General features: G+C 42.7%; 1 protein-coding gene across 1 annotated transcript; it reads left to right on the top strand.

Moving 5' to 3' along the window:
* The first annotated feature begins 14,673 nt into the window (after positions 1-14,673).
* Positions 14,674-17,645, top strand: LOC127768987 (exocyst complex component EXO70E2-like). Its single transcript, XM_052294662.1, has 3 exons — positions 14,674-15,265; positions 15,353-16,006; positions 16,236-17,645. Exons 1-3 carry the CDS (start codon positions 14,997-14,999, stop codon positions 17,356-17,358), a joined length of 2,046 nt encoding a protein of 681 aa, XP_052150622.1. The 5' UTR covers positions 14,674-14,996; the 3' UTR covers positions 17,359-17,645.
* Positions 17,646-19,023: the final 1,378 nt, after the last annotated feature.

Genomic DNA, 19,023 nt, shown 5'->3' with positions numbered 1-19,023 from the left:
CCTCTCCGTGGGCCGGCTCCCGCCTTGCTCACCCCTTGACGAAGGGGGCGTGCGGTGGCTTCGTGGTTGAGCGGTGGAGTTGGGCTTGCCTCAACGGGGAGTTGGAAACCGGCGAGTTTCCGAACCTCGGTGAAAAATCTCTTGTCTCATTGTCTCATTTGATTGTCGCATTTACATTTGTGCAATTTACATTTCTAGAGACACACTTGAGATCATATCATCCTAGGATTGCAAAACATTGACATAGGAGCGTGATTTACTTTCCTAGAGATATAATTGAGCCACTATCACCCTAGGTTTGCAAAACATAACTTAGTTGCTTAGTTAGAGTTCACCCTCACCAAGCCTAGCAACTTAGGTTAGATTTGATTAGCTGTTATTTAGTTTTAAATCGCCTATTCACCCCCCCTCTAGTCGACATCTCGATCCTACAAGTGGTATCAGAGCTTGGTCTCTCTTGATTGGGCTTCACCGCCTAGAGAGAAGATGTCGAACGAGGTGAACCATGTAGGGAAGGCTCCCATGTTTAATGGCACAAACTACTCCACTTGGAAAATTAAAATGTCTACTCACCTCAAAGCTATGAGCTTCCATATTTGGAGTATTGTGGATGTAGGCTTTGCCATCACCGGCACACCCTTGATGGAGATTGATCACCGCAACCTCCAACTCAATGCCCAAGCCATGAATGCCTTGTTCAACTCTTTGAGCCAAGAGGAGTTCGATAGAGTGAGCAACCTTGAGACCGCATATGAGATTTGGAACAAGTTGGCGGAGATCCATGAGGGTACAAATGAGTACAAGGATGCCAAGCTTCATTTCCTCAAGATCCAATATGAGACATTCTCCATGTTGCCTCATGAGAGTGTGAATGACATGTATGGGAGGCTCAATGTCATTGTGAATGATCTCAAGGGGCTTGGGGCAAACTACACCGATCTTGAGGTTGCCCAAAAGATGCTTAGAGCCCTACCGGAGAAGTATGAGACCCTGGTCACCATGCTCATCAACTCCGACATGTCAAGAATGACACCCGCAAGCCTCTTGGGGAAGATCAACACCAATGACATGTACAAGTTGAAGAAGGAGATGGAGGAAGCCTCACCCTCCAAGAAGTGCATTACTCTCCAAGCCGAAGTTGAAGACAAGAGCAAGAGCAAGGTGAATGAAGTCAATGAGGACTTAGAGGAAGAGATGGTCCTTCTTGCTAGAAGGTTCAATGATCTCTTGGGAAGGAGAAATGAGAGAGGAAGGGGCTTCAACTCAAATAGGAGAAGAAATAAAAGACCCAACAAGACTCTCTCCAACTTGAGGTGTTTTGAGTGTGGTGAGAAGGGACACTTTGCTTCCAAGTGCCCTTCCAAGGATGATGATGGAGACAAGTCATACAAGAAGAAGAGTGGAGGCTACAAGCTCATGAAGAAGCTTAAGAAGGAAGGGAAGAAGATTGAGGCCTTCATCGGGGAATGGGACTCAAATGAGGAGAGCTCCGCCTCATCCGGGTCCAAGGAAGAAGGTGGTGATGATGCAAGCTCCAAGAAGAAGAAGATGGCCGTTGTTGCCATCAAGGAGGCTCCATCACTCTTCGCTCCACTTTGTCTCATGGCAAAGGGCTCCTCTAAGGTAACATCTCTTAGTGATAGTGAGAGTGATGATGATTGTGATGATGTTTCCTATGATGAGCTTGTGAGTATGTTTGAGGAGCTCCATGCTTATAGTGAGAAGGAGATTGTCAAGTTCAAGGCCCTAAAGAAGGATCATGCTTCTTTGGAGGTCTTGTATGAGGAGCTAAAGACCTCCCATGAGAGACTCATCATTTCTCATGAGAAGCTTAAGGAAGCTCATGACAACCTCCTTTCCACTACTCAACATGGAGCTCACATTGATGTTGGCATATCTTGTGATTTGCTTGATGATAGTGCTACTTGCCATATTGCTCATGTTGCATCATCTAGCATTTCTACCTCTTGTGATGATCTTATGGATATGCCTAGCCCTAGCTCTAGTTCTAGCTCTTGTGTTTCTATTTGTGATGCCTCACTTGTTGTTGAGATTAAATGAGCTTAAGGAGCAAGTGGCTAAGCTCAACAAGAGTTTGGAGAGATGCTTCAAGGGTAAGAACACTCTTGACAAGATTTTGAGTGAGCAACGGTGCATCCTTAACAAGGAGGGACTTGGATTCATTCCAAAGAAGGGTAAGAAACCTTCTCACCATGCCACTCGTTTTGTCAAGAGAAATGGTAAGTATTGCTCCAAGTGTCGTGAGGTTGGGCATTTGGTGAGTGATTGCCCCGGAGGTAAGCCTCCTAAGACATGCATGTTTGATTCTCATTATATGCTTAGGAAGGCTCATGATGGTAGCATTGTTGCTAGATATGTGGGTTCCCCTATACTCAGTGGTAAAAAGAATGCCATTTGGGTGTCCAAAGCTTTGGTCTCTAATCTCCAAGGACCCAAACAAGTTTGGGTACCTAAAAGAGTTTGACCTTCTTTTGTAGGTGAACTACTGCACCGGTGGGAGCCATTGGGTGCTTGATAGTGGATGCACTCAACACATGACTGGTGATAGGGCCATGTTCACCACATTTGAAGTAGGAGGGAATGAACAAGAGAAAGTGACATTTGGAGACAATAGCAAAGGAAAGGTAATTGGGTTAGGTAAAATTGCTATCTCCAATGATTTGTCAATTGATAATGTCTCTCTTGTTAAATCTCTAAATTTCAATTTGCTTTCGATTGCTCAAATTTGTGATCTTGGCTTATCATGTGCTTTCTTTCCGCAAGAGGTTATTGTTTCTAGCCTTCTTGACAAGTCTTGTGTGTTCAAAGGTTTTAGATATGGAAATCTTTATTTGGTTGATTTCAATTCTAGTGAAGCAAATTTGAAAACTTGTTTAGTTGCAAAAACTTCATTGGGTTGGCTTTGGCATAGGAGGCTAGCGCATGTTGGCATGAATCAATTGAGCAAACTTTCAAAACGTGATCTAGTTGTGGGCTTGAAAGATGTGAAGTTTGAGAAAGATAAGCTTTGTAGTGCTTGTCAAGCTGGCAAGCAAGTTGCATGTTCTCATCCTACTAAAAGTATCATGTCCACATCTAGACCATTGGAGCTCTTGCATATGGATTTGTTTGGCCCAACAACCTATAAGAGCATTGGTGGTAATAGTCATTGTCTTGTGGTTGTTGATGATTATTCTCGCTACACTTGGGTGTTCTTTTTGCATGATAAACCTATTGTTGCCGAGCTTTTCAAAAAGTTTGCAAAAAGGGCCCAAAATGAATTTAGTTGCGCTCTTGTGAAAATTAGAAGTGGCAATGGTTCCGAATTTAAGAATACCAATATCGAGGACTATTGTGATGATCTTGGTATCAAACACGAACTTTCCGCTACCTACTCACCTCAACAAAATGGTGTAGTGGAAAGGAAAAATCGTACATTGATTGAGATGGCAAGGACTATGCTAGATGAATATGGTGTTTCCGATTCCTTTTGGGCGGAAGCCATAAACACCGCTTGCCATGCAACCAATAGGCTTTATTTGCATCTTCTCTTGAAAAAGACTTCCTATGAGCTAATTGTTGGGAGGAAGGCAAATGTTGCCTATTTTCGAGTTTTTGGTTGCAAGTGTTATATTTACCGAAAGGGTGTTAGACTAACCAAATTTGAAAGTCGGTGTGATAAATGGTTTCTTCTAGGTTATGCCTCAAATAGCAAGGCATACCGGGTCTACAACAAGAACAAAGGTATTGTGGAAGAAACCGCCGATGTTCAATTTGATGAGACTAATGGCTCCCAAGAGGGGCACGAGAATTTGGATGATGTAGGTGATGAAGGCTTGATGAGAGCTATGAAGAACATGTCTATTGGAGATGTCAAGCCTATTGAAGTGGAAGACAAGCCATCCACCTCCACTCAAGATGAGCCATCTACTTCTGCTTCGCCAAGTCAAGCTCAAGTTGAAGTAGAGGAGGAGAAGGCACAAGATCCACCTATGCCTCCAAGAATACACACCGCTCTTTCCAAGGATCACCTAATTGATCAAGTGTTGGGTGACATTGGTAAGAGTGTTCAAACTCGATCTCGTGTCGCTTCGATTTGTGAACATTACTCGTTTGTTTCTTGTCTTGAGCCAAAACATGTAGATGAAGCTCTTTGTGATCCGGATTGGATGAATGCTATGCATGAAGAGCTCAACAACTTTGCAAGAAACAAGGTGTAGACTTTGGTTGAAAGACCTAGAGACCACAATATCATAGGGGCAAAGTGGATCTTTAGGAACAAACAAGATGAGAACGGATTGGTGGTGAGAAACAAGGCAAGGTTGGTGGCGCAAGGTTTCACACAAGTTGAAGGTTTGGACTTTGGTGAAACTTTTGCCCCCGTAGCAAGACTTGAGGCTATTCGCATTCTTCTTGCACTTGCATCATGCTTTGATATAAAACTATTTCAAATGGATGTGAAAAGTGCTTTTCTAAATGGTGAAATTGCCGAATTTGTCTTTGTTGAACAACCTCCCGGTTTTGAAGATCCTAAAAATCCTAACCATGTTTACAAACTCTCAAAAGCTCTTTATGGTTTAAAACAAGCTCCTAGGGCTTGGTATGAAAGATTGAGATATTTTCTTTTGTCAAAGGATTTCAAAATTGGAAAAGTTGACACCACTCTTTTCACAAAAATCATTGGTGATGATTTCTTTGTGTGTCAAATTTATGTTGATGACATCATATTCGGTTCTACTAATGAGGTATTTTGCAAGGAATTTGGTGATATGATGTCTAGGGAATTTGAGATGTCCATGATTGGAGAGTTGAGCTTCTTCCTTGGACTTCAAATCAAGCAACTCAAGGATGGGACGTTCGTGAGCCAAACCAAGTACATCAAGGATCTACTCAAGAGGTTTGGCTTGGAAGATGCGAAGCCCATCAAGACACCTATGGCAACCAACGGGCATCTCGACCTTGATGAGGGAGGTAAACCGGTAGATTTAAAGCTTTATCGTTCCATGATTGGTAGCTTGCTTTACCTTACCGCATCTAGGCCGGATATCATGTTTAGTGTTTTCATGTGTCCACGGTTTCAAGCCGCTCCTAAGGAGTGTCACTTAGTGGCCGTGAAAAGGATTCTGAGATATTTAAAGCATTCCTCTACTATTGGCTTGTGGTACCCAAAATGTGCTAAATTTAAGCTTGTTGGCTATTCCGATTCGGATTATGCCAGTTGCAAAGTGGATAGAAAGAGCACATCCGGTAGTTGCCAAATGCTTGGTAGATCCCTTGTGTCATGGTCATCCAAGAAACAAAACTCCGTAGCCCTCTCTACCGCCGAGGCGGAATATGTTTCGGCGGGTAGTTGTTGTGCCCAATTGCTTTGGATGAAATAAACCTTGTTGGACTATGGTATATCCTTCACCAAAACCCCACTCCTATGTGACAATGATAGTGCCATAAAAATAGCCAATAACCCGGTCCAACATTCTAGAACCAAGCATATTGACATTCGCCATCACTTCCTAAGAGGCCATGTTACCAAGTGTGACATAGTCATTAGCCACATAAGAACCGAGGATCAACTAGCCGACATTTTTACCAAGCCTCTTGATGAATCCCGCTTTTGCAAGTTGAGGAATGAGTTAAATGTCATAGACTTCTCTAATGTGGCTTGAGATGGTGCACCATGGTTGCTTCTTTTGCATATTGTATATTTGCTCCTATTTGCTCTTATGCTTTGGACTTATTGCCATTTGGTTCTTCATTGCGAAAATGGAGCATGTCACATTAAGGGGGAGTTTTGGACTCTTGCATATGCTCTACTTCCTTTTATATGTGAGCAAATCAACTAAAAGTGCTAGTAGTGTTTTCAAAATGCCCAAGTCAACATAAGTCAAAACTTTTGCAAAATCATTGAAATTTGAAAACTATCTCTTGGAAAATGTTTCAAAAGGGTCCCTATATGTTTTCCAAGCCTCACATTGCTAGAAAAATGATTTTTGAATGAAAAATGCTATTTTGGCTCTCTTTTGAAGAATCTAGATTCTTGTTTTTGGCCAAAATGAGATTAAACCCCAAAATGAGTTTGAGAAGAAATCTGAGAAAAGATTCAAAACAAAGTTGGTAGAGAGGAGGATTTGAAATGTTTTTGGTATTCAAATCATATTCAAAAACCAAATATTTCAAAAGTTGTTTGAAAATCAAATTCGCCCAAAAACCCCTATAGACCATAAGAGGCCTCCTCCTAGCACTCAAGTGAGTTTTGTTGCAAATCTTCATAAATTTCGAATATTATGAATGATTGGCAATATTTCAACTCACACATTTCAAAATTGCTCCAAAAATCAAAATTTTGTTGAATTTTATTGAGTGGGGGCAGCCAATTGTGCAAGGGCTGTGCACAGTCGGCTGGGGGGCCAGGCGGTCTGACCGGCGCTATATGCGCGGTCTGACCAGCCTGGTGTCAGCGGTCTGACCGGCCACTAGGGCACGGTCTGACCGGCGGCAACCCGGCGGTCTGACCGGCTGCGTAAAGCCGGTCTGACCGGCCGGGGTTGGTGGGCCCAGGACTTTGTCCTTTCTTCCTCCTCCTCCTTCTACCCGGCCCCTCCTCATCCCATCTCATCTCTTCTCTTCTCCAACTCGAAAAAACTCCTCTCTCCTTTTCCAAACCCTAGCCACCTCCCTCCACCAAATCCATCCGGTTCAACCGTCAAAATCACTCCGGTTACACCGTAAGTGAATTTCCTCCTCTTCCTCTCTCTATTCCATGGATTTGTTTGAGTTTTTATTGAGTTTGTGATCCATGGCATGGAACCCTAGGTGAAGGAAGAGGTGTTCTTCGATTTGCACCAATAGAGGGTAGTTTCTTGGTGTGATTCAACTCCTTCAACCGGTAAATCACTCTCCCTCTTGTGCATTCTCTCAAATCAGTCTATTTCAATTCTAGGGTTAAGGGTAGTTTCCCCATTTGCTTCAATCTTTATGAAATAGACCTACACCTTGATGTTCATGTTCCAATCTTGTGCAACTTTGTCCTAGCAATTTTTTAGAATCATTTGTGTGGATTGTGGAAGGATTTGGTTGTGCTACTGTCAGTGGCGGTCTGACCGGCCGAGAGCCTGCGGTCTGACCGGCCGAGACCGTCGGTCTGACCGGCCGTGAGCCGCCGGTCTGACCGGCCTATGGCCGTCGGTCTGACCGACTTGGGGCTTGCGGTCTGACCGGCCTTGGCTCTCGGTCTGACCGCCCCTGACAGACAGCACTCTCCCTTCTCCCACTTCACTATGTGGCTTCTAAAATTGTTGCTTATCCATCCTTTGCTCCATGTTTTTCAGCTATGCCTCCCCGCACTCGCCATGGTCGTCGTGAGCCCACGCCCGATCCCGTCAGTGAGAGTGAGGATTCAAGCAGAGATGAGTATGTTCAAAGTGATGATGACAATTTGGAAAATGTTGAGGGTGATGAGATGGAAGTAAGTGATGATGGTGATGACAATGAGAGTGGAAATGGTGAAGATGATGAGGCAAGTGATGATGGGAGTCCTCTCGATTCCACCATCCAATTTGTGCTTAATTTGAGGAATGCTCAACAATACACTATCCTCCGTGATCATGATCAATTCCGGAGGCCTAACGATTGTAATGATCCAAGATTTCATACACGGTTCCAAAAGTCCGTGTATGCACAAGTGTATGCCAACAAAGCCTTCGCCGAACACAAGTGGATTTCTTGGAGGCACATTGGTGAGACACCGGAGTTTGAGAATTTGCAAGAGATGTTCCGGACCGTTGGGATTGATAGAATTGTCACCATGAAGCAACCTTTTGATGAAGATCTCATCCGGCAATTCTATGCCACCGTATGGGTGTCCGGTGATTGTGATGCAATGAAGTGGATGTCGGGGACCCTCTGATGCTCTATCAACCGCCGTGAATTCAAGGAGCTCTTGCACATTCGCTTCAACAACGGGGATGACCTTCATGATGAGCACACCCACAACCCCTTCCCCATTGATCACTTTTCTCAGTTTTATGAAGAAGGGGGAAGGCACACATATGGAAAGGTGGCGGGTTTGAGGGCTCTCCCAAGTGTGATCAACCGCATAGTAAGGGCCACCATCCTCCCAAGATGCGGTAACAATGATGACATACGCAGAGTTGCTTGGCATGTTATTGATGCCATTATGGATGGTCGTCGGTTTGATGTTATCAACCTTATGATGAAGGAGATTGCCATCTCAAAGGGGACTATTGGACAAGAAATCTATTATGCTCCCTACATAATGAGGTTGATTCAAAGCAAGTTGGGACAAATTGGTCACAATTTAAAAGAACATAAGGAGTACAAGCCTCGTCTCCAACTCTTCTCCCCTAGAGCTCCTCGTGTGCGCCAACCAACATTCGATCAAGGTGCAAGCTCAAGTGCAGCCCCCCCTCCTCCTCAAGGGTATGATCCAAGTGCTTTTTTCCATCCACAATATGCCTACTTTGGAATGCAACCCAATGAATTCTTCGACCCGGTCCTTGGAGGTATTAATACCCTAAGTGAAAGCATTCAACGCTTATCCACCGGGCATGAAGCATTGCATGAGGATGTTCGTGGCTTGCGCACCGATGTTGGCAACTTGAATATTTCGGTGGGAAGATTGCATACTAGGGTAGGTGTATTGGATTCTTGAGTCCAAACCTTGGAGAGTACCCAAGCTTTTGTCTATCATCGTCACCGTGATGCTTCTTATCCTTCCACTTCAGCGCGTCCTCCTTCTCCTCCACAAGAGTGAAGACCTTTTTGGTGCTTGATGCCAAAAGGGGGAGAAAAGTGTGTTTTATGTTTTGTGGGTTGGGACTAGTAGTAGTGAGGTTAGTCACCTCATATTTAATAGGTTAAGAAGGATTGGGCTATATTTGGTATGGGTATGGGCTATTACTCTATATTGTGTGTTCCTTTTTCGTTTTGTTGTTCTCTATGTCATTTGGACCCTTCGTGGTCTTGTAATAGTCTATATTTATTTGTGAGCCCTTTATGTGGTCTTAATGTGAACTTGTGCTATGATAGATGGTTGGTGTGACATTGATATATTTGTGACCATCTTATGCTCATGAATGAATATTTCTTGAAGTTCACATTGAGATATTGCTTTTGTGTTTGTGATATGTTGAAATGTGAAATTGAATTGTGCATTGGCTCCATATTTGCTATTTGTGATTGTTATGCATATGTTTAGGGGGAGCTTTTGCTTGTCAATACAATAATGTCCATGTGCTCTATGTTTGATTATATATATTTGTGGTGTTTGTCATCAATTACCAAAAAGGGGGAGATTGAAGCATCTAGGCCCCCGATGTTAATTTTGGTAATTAATGACAAGTACTAATTGTGGACTAACCGTTGTCTTTGAGCTATACATTTTAAGTTAGGTCCACGTCATATGTGCGCATGGATGATTATCGATGGATTAAAATTGACGGCGCAAAGCAAAGGGAAAGAAAACGGTAAAACTAGCGCTTTAAATTAGAATTGATCGAGGTGTAGGGAGATCAAATTTGCTAGTTTAATTTTAGTTTCGCCGTACTATTAAGAGGGGTAATGACCTAGCAAAGAGATGATTTTAATTGCCACATTAGGTCATTGCATTTTCATTTGTGCTCTCTTTTTCATTACACACACATTCACTTGCAAATTCACTGGGTTCAGCCTGACCAGGGGTGGTCAGACCGGCCACATAGTGGCGGTCTGACCGGCGTGCCCTGGCCGGTCAGACCGGCTACATAGTGGCGATCTGACCGGCGGCACTTTCCCGGTCAGACCGGCACCCTGGAGGCCGAGATGATGCTGCTCGGGATGGCCGATACAGAGCCGACGGAGCCGTAGTCGGTCAAACCGAGCCGATGGCAGTCTGACCGAGCCGAGGCCGGTCTGACCGGGCACCCCATGTCGGTCTGACCGGCCAGGCCGATGGGGCCCTCTGATAGGGCTACAACGGCTAGTTTTCTAGCCGTTGCAGAGTAGCACGGTCTGACCGGCCACATACCTCTGGTCAGACCGGCAGAGCACAAAGTTGGGGGGATTTCGCCCCCAACGGCTAGTTTTGGTGGGTGGGAGTATAAATACTCCCCCACCAGCAGCAAGGGGGCTCTCTTGGCACCCAATTCAATTGCATACACCCCTTGCACCTCTCTCACACTCACTTGAGTTTTGTGTTCATCCATCTAGTGTGTTAGAGGGTTGTTTAGCCAAGAGTCAAGTGCATTTGCTTCCATTGTAGAGCTATTGTGGCACTTGATCATCTCCACACCGGGTCATTGCTTGTTACTCTTGGAGGTTGCCGCCTCCTAGACGGCTTGTGGAAGAGTTGCCCGGTGACCTCTCCGAGAAGATTGTAGAGGAGGCTCGGCGCCTGTTTGTGAGTGGTTTGGAGTTCACCACCTTCGGAGTGAAGGAAGAACTACCCTGAGTGATCGAGGCTTAGGTAGTCCTCTCCGTGGGCCGGCTCCCGCCTTGCCCACCCCTTGACGAAGGGGGCGTGCGGTGGCTTCGTGGTTGAGCGGTGGAGTTGGGCTCGCCTCAACGGGGAGTAGGAAACCGGCGAGTTTCCGAACCTCGGTGAAAAATCTCTTGTCTCATTGTCTCATTTGATTGTCGCATTTACATTTGTGCAATTTACATTTCTAGAGACACACTTGAGATCATATCACCCTAGGATTGCAAAACATTGACATAGGAGCGTGATTTACTTTCCTATAGATATAATTGAGCCACTATCACCCTAGGTTTGCAAAACATAACTTAGTTGCTTAGTTAGAGTTCACCCTCACCAAGCCTAGCAACTTAGGTTAGATTTGATTAGGTGTTATTTAGTTTTAAATCGCCTATTCACCCCCCTCTAGTCGACATCTCGATCCTACACCAGCCAGCTGTGGGTATCGTGTGGGTAAAGCTGGGCAGGCACTGCAGAGTCGTTGAGTATTCGAATATGCCGTGCTCCCGGTTAATGGAGATGTGTCTATGGGTGATTCCAGATTATGGGCACAAGTTAAACTAAATGGCTATTAATTAATATGGTTAACTTATTTATTACTTGACGTTCTATTCAAGTTATTTATAAGTAACATTTATATTGTTATGCTCGTTATTATTGTTTAAATTAAATGTTCAATAGTGTTGTTTATATCAAATGTTTATTAAGTTAGGCTCTATGAAATAACTGTTAAGGTTAGGGTTTAAACCTTCTAGCTCTCAATACTGCATGTTTTATATTGCAATTATTGTATTTATTATCATAAGCATGTCTTGTTGAGTACCTTTTGTACTCATAAATGGGTTCAGATCATGAGGAAGATGCTTGTGGAGAACCTGCTGATCTGTTAGAGTGGGACAACTATGGTTTCTAGGTCATCCTACACTCGGGCAGTTTCTGGGGTGGAGTCTAGCAATTTATCTGTTTGTAGAAATAAGGCTTTATAGGCCATATATGTAATGGTTTGTATTTATGTTGTGTTGTGAACTAAGTGACTTAAGTATTGTATAATCGAAGTTTATGCTTTTATATCATTTCATGCGTAACTGAACATCCTGTGCACTTACGTATTCGTGGGGCACCATGACTTTATCGGGTGTCCCCACAACAAGTTCATTGTTTTAGTATCCATAAACCCCAAGCCACCATAATCCTTTGGTCTGATCAAACCTTCCCATTTCATCATATGATACTTCTTTTTTCCCCCAAGGCCTTGTCAATAGAATCTCCCCCTCAAAGAATCTATTTTCTTATGAAACTCCCTAGGTAGTTGATATAACCCCATAACATACATTGGGGCACTTGACAGACATGAATTGATTTTAATATCTCTCCCACCATAGATGAGTTAACCACTCTTCCAAGACTGCAATCTCTTTTCCACATTTTGAGTTATTTGTCTGAACTCCCTCATCCCTATTTTCTCTGTATGCATAGGCAAACCCAAATAAGTGAAAGGCATGTTTCCCACTTTGCAGTTAAACATGTTGGTAATTCTTAACTCCTCATCTTTCTCTACACCCATCACATAGATCTTACTTTTCTGATAATTTATCTTCATTCCTGACATCTCTTCAAAGCAGAACAACAAGAACTTCAACACCCTCAAAGCAGAACAACAAGAACTTCAACACCCTGACATTTGAAACTCCTTTCTTAATACTCCCTCCATCTACTTTTGATAGTCATATTTCATCTTAGCACACAGACCAAGGATAAGTAATTCTACTTATCATCTATGTAAACATGTTACTAGTCATTTCTCGTAAACATGCGATTCATTAATATTTACATTTTCAATGGCCATGTAGCCAATCTAGTGTGGAAGAATGGAGAGTCATGCATTAAATCCGAGAAAGTCATTATGATGATAGGTTGTTGGATTGAAATATGCCTATCAAAAATAAAATTTTCATATTTGGAAATATGACTATCAAAAGTAGATGGAGGGAGTAGTAAATAAGATGGTATCATCTGCATACTGTAAGTGAGTCAGACCTCTAGGAATTAGCTCAGGAATCAAACCTTCTAAAACCCTACTTGTTTTTGCCTTTTTCAGGATAGCTGCCAAAGCATCCCCCACCAAATTAAACAGTAAAGGGGAAAGGAGGTCCCCTTGCCTCAAGCCCCTGAAAGTCTTGAAAAAAGGGCCTTGATCCCCATTCATATTAATGCTGACATTACCCTCCCCTCCCCGAGATTTTCTTCACCCAACCAATGAACTCACTGCTGAAGTTCTTCTTCCTCGTAACCTCATATAGAAAGTTCCAATTAACCCTGCCATAAGCCTTTTCAACGTCAATTTTGAAGAGATTTTCTTTTCTTCAGCTCATGCAAAGTTTCATGTAAGATCACATAACCTTCCAAAATATTTTTACCAGGAATAAAAGCAGTCTGAGTCTAGCTTATTATCTTCTCGGCCACCTTAGCCACCCTCTCATTTATAGCCTTTATCAAGATCTTAAGGATAACATTCTGAAGACAGATTGGCATGTATTGTTTAATGTTGTTTGCATCTGCTAATTTTGGTAAAAGAGTGATAACCCCATAATTTAAGCTGTCAGTATCCAGATTCCCTTTATGCAATTCATCCAACATTTCCTTAACTATCCCCCTAAATTCAGGCCACATCTCCTTATAGAAACCCACAGGGAAGCCATCTGGCCCTGGAGCAGTGTTTGCCTTCATTCCCTTAATCACTTCATCAACCTCCTGCATTGTGAAAGGTCTTATCATGTTTGTTTTCTCCTCCTTCGAAAGTTTCAGTCCCGTCTCCCATACATGTTCACTCAAATGCACATTCCTGCATCCTTCCCTTCCAAACAGATTCTTATAATAGTCATATATGTTTCTGAATTTGAGAGAACTCAGAAATTATATCTTCCCCATTCTGAAGTGAAAAAAAAATGTTTCTTCCTTTTTTTTCTCCCATTAGCCACCCCATGAAAGAACAGTGTGTTAGCATCCCCTGTAAGATCCATTTCTCTCCCCCATCTTAACTGCCACTAAATCTCCTCCTAGAAATAAATCTTCTCTACTTCTTTTTTCCAGATCATACCTTTCTATCCATTCCTGTTCAAATAGATCCCTTTCATCAGCTTTGAATCAATTTCAATCAGTCTCTGCTCAATCTTTTTTCTTCTCTTTTTTGTATCACTCAACATGTTGGCACCCCACCCTCTTAACCATCTCCTCATGCAAGGCATCAGGAGATGCCAGTAATCTAAAACCCCTTTCTGAAGTCTCATAGGCCAGCACCCCTTCAGCTGATCCCTAAAACCCTATTGTTGGAACCAGCCCATATCATATCTAAAAGAATTGCTTTTGCATCTGTCTTCCTCTCTGGTGTCCAGCAAAATGGGACGGTGATCAGACCCCACCCTTAATAAAGAACAAACTAAGGTGAGTGGATTTTTTTTTTTGATCTCATGAATTAGAAGCAAAGACTCTGTCAAGGACCACCATAGCTGGACAATTTTGTTTATTTGTCCAGGTAAACTTGCCACCAACCCTATGAAACTCTTGAAGGCTATGATCATTGATGAACTTATTAAACATTTCCATCCTTCTCTCATCTACAATCCCATTAGATTTATCTGAGCTATATATGTACATGTTAAAATCACCTCCCATCAAGAAAGGGTACAATCATTGAGAAATTTCATCCCCCATTTTCGCCAAAAAAACATCTCTCCCTTCCTGGTGTGCAGGTCCATATATATACTATTAAAACATATTCATGTTACATTTATTGAACCTATTTTTATATTGTGGATGTTACTAGTTTTTTTCTACAAAATTAGTTAAACTTAAAAAAATTAACTGGGAAAAAAAAATCAAAGTGACTATAGATGGCCATATGGCCCGAGACCCGCGGCCTGTCCCAAGGCACGCCATTTTGGCCCGGCCCAAGCACGACACGGCCTGACTGGGGTCGCGCCCGGGCCGGCGGGGCGTGCCTGGGCTACACCCTCAGCATGGTGGGCCGGCCCAGCATGACACGATAGAAGAAAATAGTATAGGGACGAAAAATATACTTAAATAACCATAGAAGGCATGGCCCAAAGAAAAGAGGAATACAAAATAAACTTATTTTCCAGCTATATGAACATAGCCCATAGAGTGTTGAGGGATGAAAATTAGACTTATTGTATGGAGAAGCACGATATACTGTTGTGCCTTCAGGCCGGCCTAGCACGGCTGGAGTCGTATTGGGTCGTGACTGGGCCATGTGTGCAGCACGTGGGCTGGCACGGCATGGCCCGGCATGTCGGTTGGGCCGTGCTAGCCCGATTAACCTCGGCCCAGGCGAGCCTGGACCATGCTGTGCCGGACGGCCCATATGGCCGACTATAAAAGTGACTTATATAATATGAAATGGACGGAGTAGGTGCTAAACGGCTAAACTATGGTGGAAGCATTCAGCTTGTGCAAGTAACAGAAATAAAAATCACCAAGGCTGGGCTCGATGAGATCATGAGAGATTGACATGTCAACGGACGCGAAAACCAGGCGAGGCCTCGCCGCGGCGACCAGCCGGCGCCGGGGAGCCGAACGAGCCTCGTCACGCGGTTCTCCAGCGCAGCAAGACCACCGACGACTCGACTACCATGTATTCCCTGATGATCTTGGCGGGCTCGGCGCGGCGGCCCCCCGCTGCGATCTGGAGCGCCGCGTCCATGGAGCCGCTCTTCTCGGCGCCTTCTCGCCATGCTTCCATGGTTCCTCCTCCTCCCATCTGCCGCCGCAGCACAGCAGGTTTTCCCGTGATCCTAACTCCAACGTGCAAAACTGCAGATTACTACGTTCTAGAAACACTGAAATCAACTGCGCGTGAAAATTTAGCGAAGAGGTGTCTGCGGCGGCGGCGGCGCGCGAGCAGGAGCAGACGCTGCGCTTATTCCTCCAAGACATCGAGAGATCAATCGTCTTCGGAATCTGCAAGAACCCCGAAACAACGGAGTTCTTCCGGGACCACCGGCGACGGCTCGACGACTACTTCGCCGCCGCCAAGAACCTGCTGCAGATGTTGGAGCACCCCGTCTTGGCGTACGGTGATCTGCACAACCGCGCAAAATCTCTCCTCGTCACGGCCATGGGCTCCCTTGCAGTGGAGTTGTGCCACCTCAAGATCTGGAAACCTGACGCTCTGGCAAGTTATCTCGGTTGCACACCTACATCTATCTGGGAGCTCGCGAGGTCCAGCTGCCGCGGCGGCGGCGGCGGTTCTGGCTCTGCCTCGTCAGCCTCATGGATGAGTACCTCTCGCTCCTGCTCCGGCGGTAGCAGCGGCCCAAACGGTGTGAGCTTTGACGGATATTACATGGCACTCAGTGAGGAGAGAACAGTGCGAAGTGGCCAAGCTTCGTCAGTTACGGCCAGTCACATTGACCTCAAGTCAGTGTCCATCCTCAACAAGATTGCTGATTTCATGATTGGGGTCGGACACGAACAGATGCTCCGAGGAGCTTTCGATCAACACAGTGAGCATCTGGTCAGGTTCGTATATTTATTGATTCAGTATTTCTGTTGATCGGTTGCTTGATCTTTTTGTTTCTGCTAGCTGATTGATTGCAGCAATCGTTTGTCCTGCACAAGTTCTTGCAGCCCCAAATAATTGTACCTAGGCAAATACAGTAATTAAATTGTACTACCTATTTCTTTAACTTGATTATTTATACGTTTTGTAAACTTTATTTCGTTTGTGATCTTGACTAATATGGAACAGATACATTGAAATTCTTGACATTGATAAAATTTTGGGTAACCACATGGAGGAATCCACAGAATTGCTCTTGAAGGTCTGGACATCGACAATGCGGACTGTCCTTAGTGTTCTAGATGAGATGCGAACGCATTTGAATCAGAAAGACCATGGAACATTCAGTTCACTAAAGGTGGACTACTTCTCTGCAATCGCTAAGGAATCAGTCATGAAGCTGCTTAACTATGCTAATGCAATCTGCATTCAGGTGGGTCCAAATGATCCTTCCTGCAGGGATACTCATGCATCAGTTAAGCATTATCCATCCAAAATGGCCAATCTGTTGATTATGTTCCAGGCATTGGAGTATGCCAAGATGGAAATCTTAGATTTGTTCTTGGGCCAAACTAAGGGTCCCATTTTAATGGAAATTGAAAGGCTTACAAATGGATTGTCAGCAGTTTTTCTTGTGCTGTTGGTTGAACTAAATGGTTTGCTCAGGTCACAACATTTGGTCATTTCTAACACGGGTGTCCATCATGTTACACAGCATATTATGGGTCTTATGCGGTTGCTGGTTGAACAAAAGGACAAAGTCCATATGATGCTAAACGATAATCCAGATAAATTTGGTCAAGTAGTGACTCAACTGATCTCATCCTTGGAGTTTATGTTGGACATGAACTCCAGGAGTTTGGCACTCCAAGGGCAGCAACAGGTGTTCCTTCTGAACAATATAAACTTCGTGCTTGAGCAAGCTAACAATTATACTGATCTGAAGCTGATTCTAGGAGAAAGCTGGTGCTTGCAACGCCATGTCCAACTTGATCAGTTCTTGGCAAGCTATGTCGAAGCTTCTTGGACACCTGTGATGTCATCATTCATAATAACTCGAATTCCTAAAATTTTATGGCCCCAGCAATTGTTCGATAAGTTCAATTCTCGTTTTGAGATGACCTACAATGTGCAGAAGACATGGAAGGTCACGGATCCTGTGATTGGACAGAAGCTGCGTGAGAAGATCACCCAGAAGGTTATCCCATTGTACCGAATGTACTTGGAGAGCTACTCGGACAAGAAGCAAAAGTCTGCGAGGTTCAATGTTGAGCACCTTGAGGCTCGATTGCTGGAAATATTCGAGGGGTAAATGAAAGATGTGTCTGTGCAGTAAATGAAAGACATTTAGGACGATGTGTTACTGTAAAAAATTGTGGGTGAACTTCTTGGATAGTACTATTGTTTGAAAGACTTAGATTAATGCTCTACTAGTTTACTTAATTGGAAAATGTAAATATTTTGTTTTAGAGGTAAGACTACTCAAACAAGTATTCGTAAATTTACCCCTCCTTACTTTCCAGGGTTGTACTTGTAATTGAAATACTATACATTTTTTTTCTCTAAATGATACTACCTCCGTTTTTAACATATAATGCAAGTTGATTTTTTAATTCATTTGATTAATTCTCTTTGAAATATTTGTGCAAATAAACAAATATATAATGCACACTTATAATACTTTTGATGGCAAATTTAGTGATACTTTTCCAGTTTAGTTACTTATTAATTAAGTGATTGAATAAATATTATTAGTCAAATTTGAATAAAAGTTGACAATGTCCTATATTAAAAAACAAGTATAGTAACCAATTACGAAAATTTGGCTAGGGGAAAGGATGAGTCCAAATTGCTACAACCACCAAATCTGATGTGAGAGAGATTTTTTTTATTTCTAATTTTTTTTTATTTTTCTACTACTTGAAAACGGAGTCATCCTTCTCCTTCCTCACCATCATTGTTCTTGCAGAACGATGCTACCCCAGCAAAACAATACGTGCCCCTTTAATTTGAACGGAAAACATAGGATTTTTTTTAAGATTCATTTTTTTTCTATATGATCCTTTGAAACTTGAAAACTATTGAATCCTATAAAATTCCTCAGGAATACCGCAATCCATACAAGTTTTATAAGATTTTTAACATAAGGTCCCACCTCACGGAAAGTTTCCTATGACTCTATCTGTCCCAACCAATTGCTACATTTTTCCAATCCAATCAAACAATCTTCTGTTTTGAGCTTGAATTCAATCGTATGTTTTTAACTATTTCTCCCTTTTTCTCGAGGACAATGCTTTCTATCGGACGCCTGATTCCCGGAGAATAAATCGGGTGCTGCCCTTGAAGCGAGGTCACGAAGCATCTTTCTGTTAGCATTAAAAGCCATGCATCCATCCCTCTCCCTCTCTTTCTTTGCATCCACAGAGCCACAACCACTCTCTCTTTCTGCATACATGCATGTAAGTTGCTACTTGCTAGTATGGTTTATATAATTTTTTCTCTTAAAATATTTATCTGATGTGCAATCGAATTACATTATTATATTTATTATAATTAAATTTTTATAACAAGACCTCACATTATTATATTCTAATCAAAGAAAATTACATGCTTCATATGTTAAAATTTGATGTTTCATACGTTAGAGAGAAATGTTTCAACTTTCAACAACCCTCTATGTGTTTCGATGATGTTTCAATAGCACTTTCTGATGTTTCATTAATGCATTTACAAAAGTTGCACTCAATGTTTTTGATGTTTTAGTAAGTATTTTATAATGTTTGATATTTTTTTATCAAAATATAATCATGTGATATTTTGTTGTAAAGATTTATTTACAATAAATATAATGGGTACAATCAGAATATATATTAGATAAATACTTTAGAAGAAAAAAAATGATTCAAAAGCTTGTTTAGAAAGTTGATAGAGAGATAGGAGTATATCACGTAGGGGTATAACTACTAAACAATATATG

Source organism: Oryza glaberrima, chromosome 1, assembly GCF_000147395.1.
Source record: "Oryza glaberrima chromosome 1, OglaRS2, whole genome shotgun sequence".
Taxonomy (NCBI): Eukaryota; Viridiplantae; Streptophyta; class Magnoliopsida; order Poales; family Poaceae; genus Oryza; species Oryza glaberrima.
This window is presented reverse-complemented; position numbering and strand designations above follow the sequence as displayed.

What these genes read in the sequence shown, in the direction of transcription:
- LOC127768987 (XM_052294662.1), top strand. Translation starts at nt 14,997, where the DNA reads ATGTCAACGGACGCGAAAACCAGGCGAGGCCTCGCCGCGGCGACCAGC. An exon ending in CTGCCGCCGCAGCACAGCAG is followed by an intron (nt 15,266 to 15,352) that starts GTTTTCCCGTGA and finishes GTGAAAATTTAG; the next exon opens with CGAAGAGGTGTCTGCGGCGG. An exon ending in CACAGTGAGCATCTGGTCAG is followed by an intron (nt 16,007 to 16,235) that starts GTTCGTATATTT and finishes AATATGGAACAG; the next exon opens with ATACATTGAAATTCTTGACA.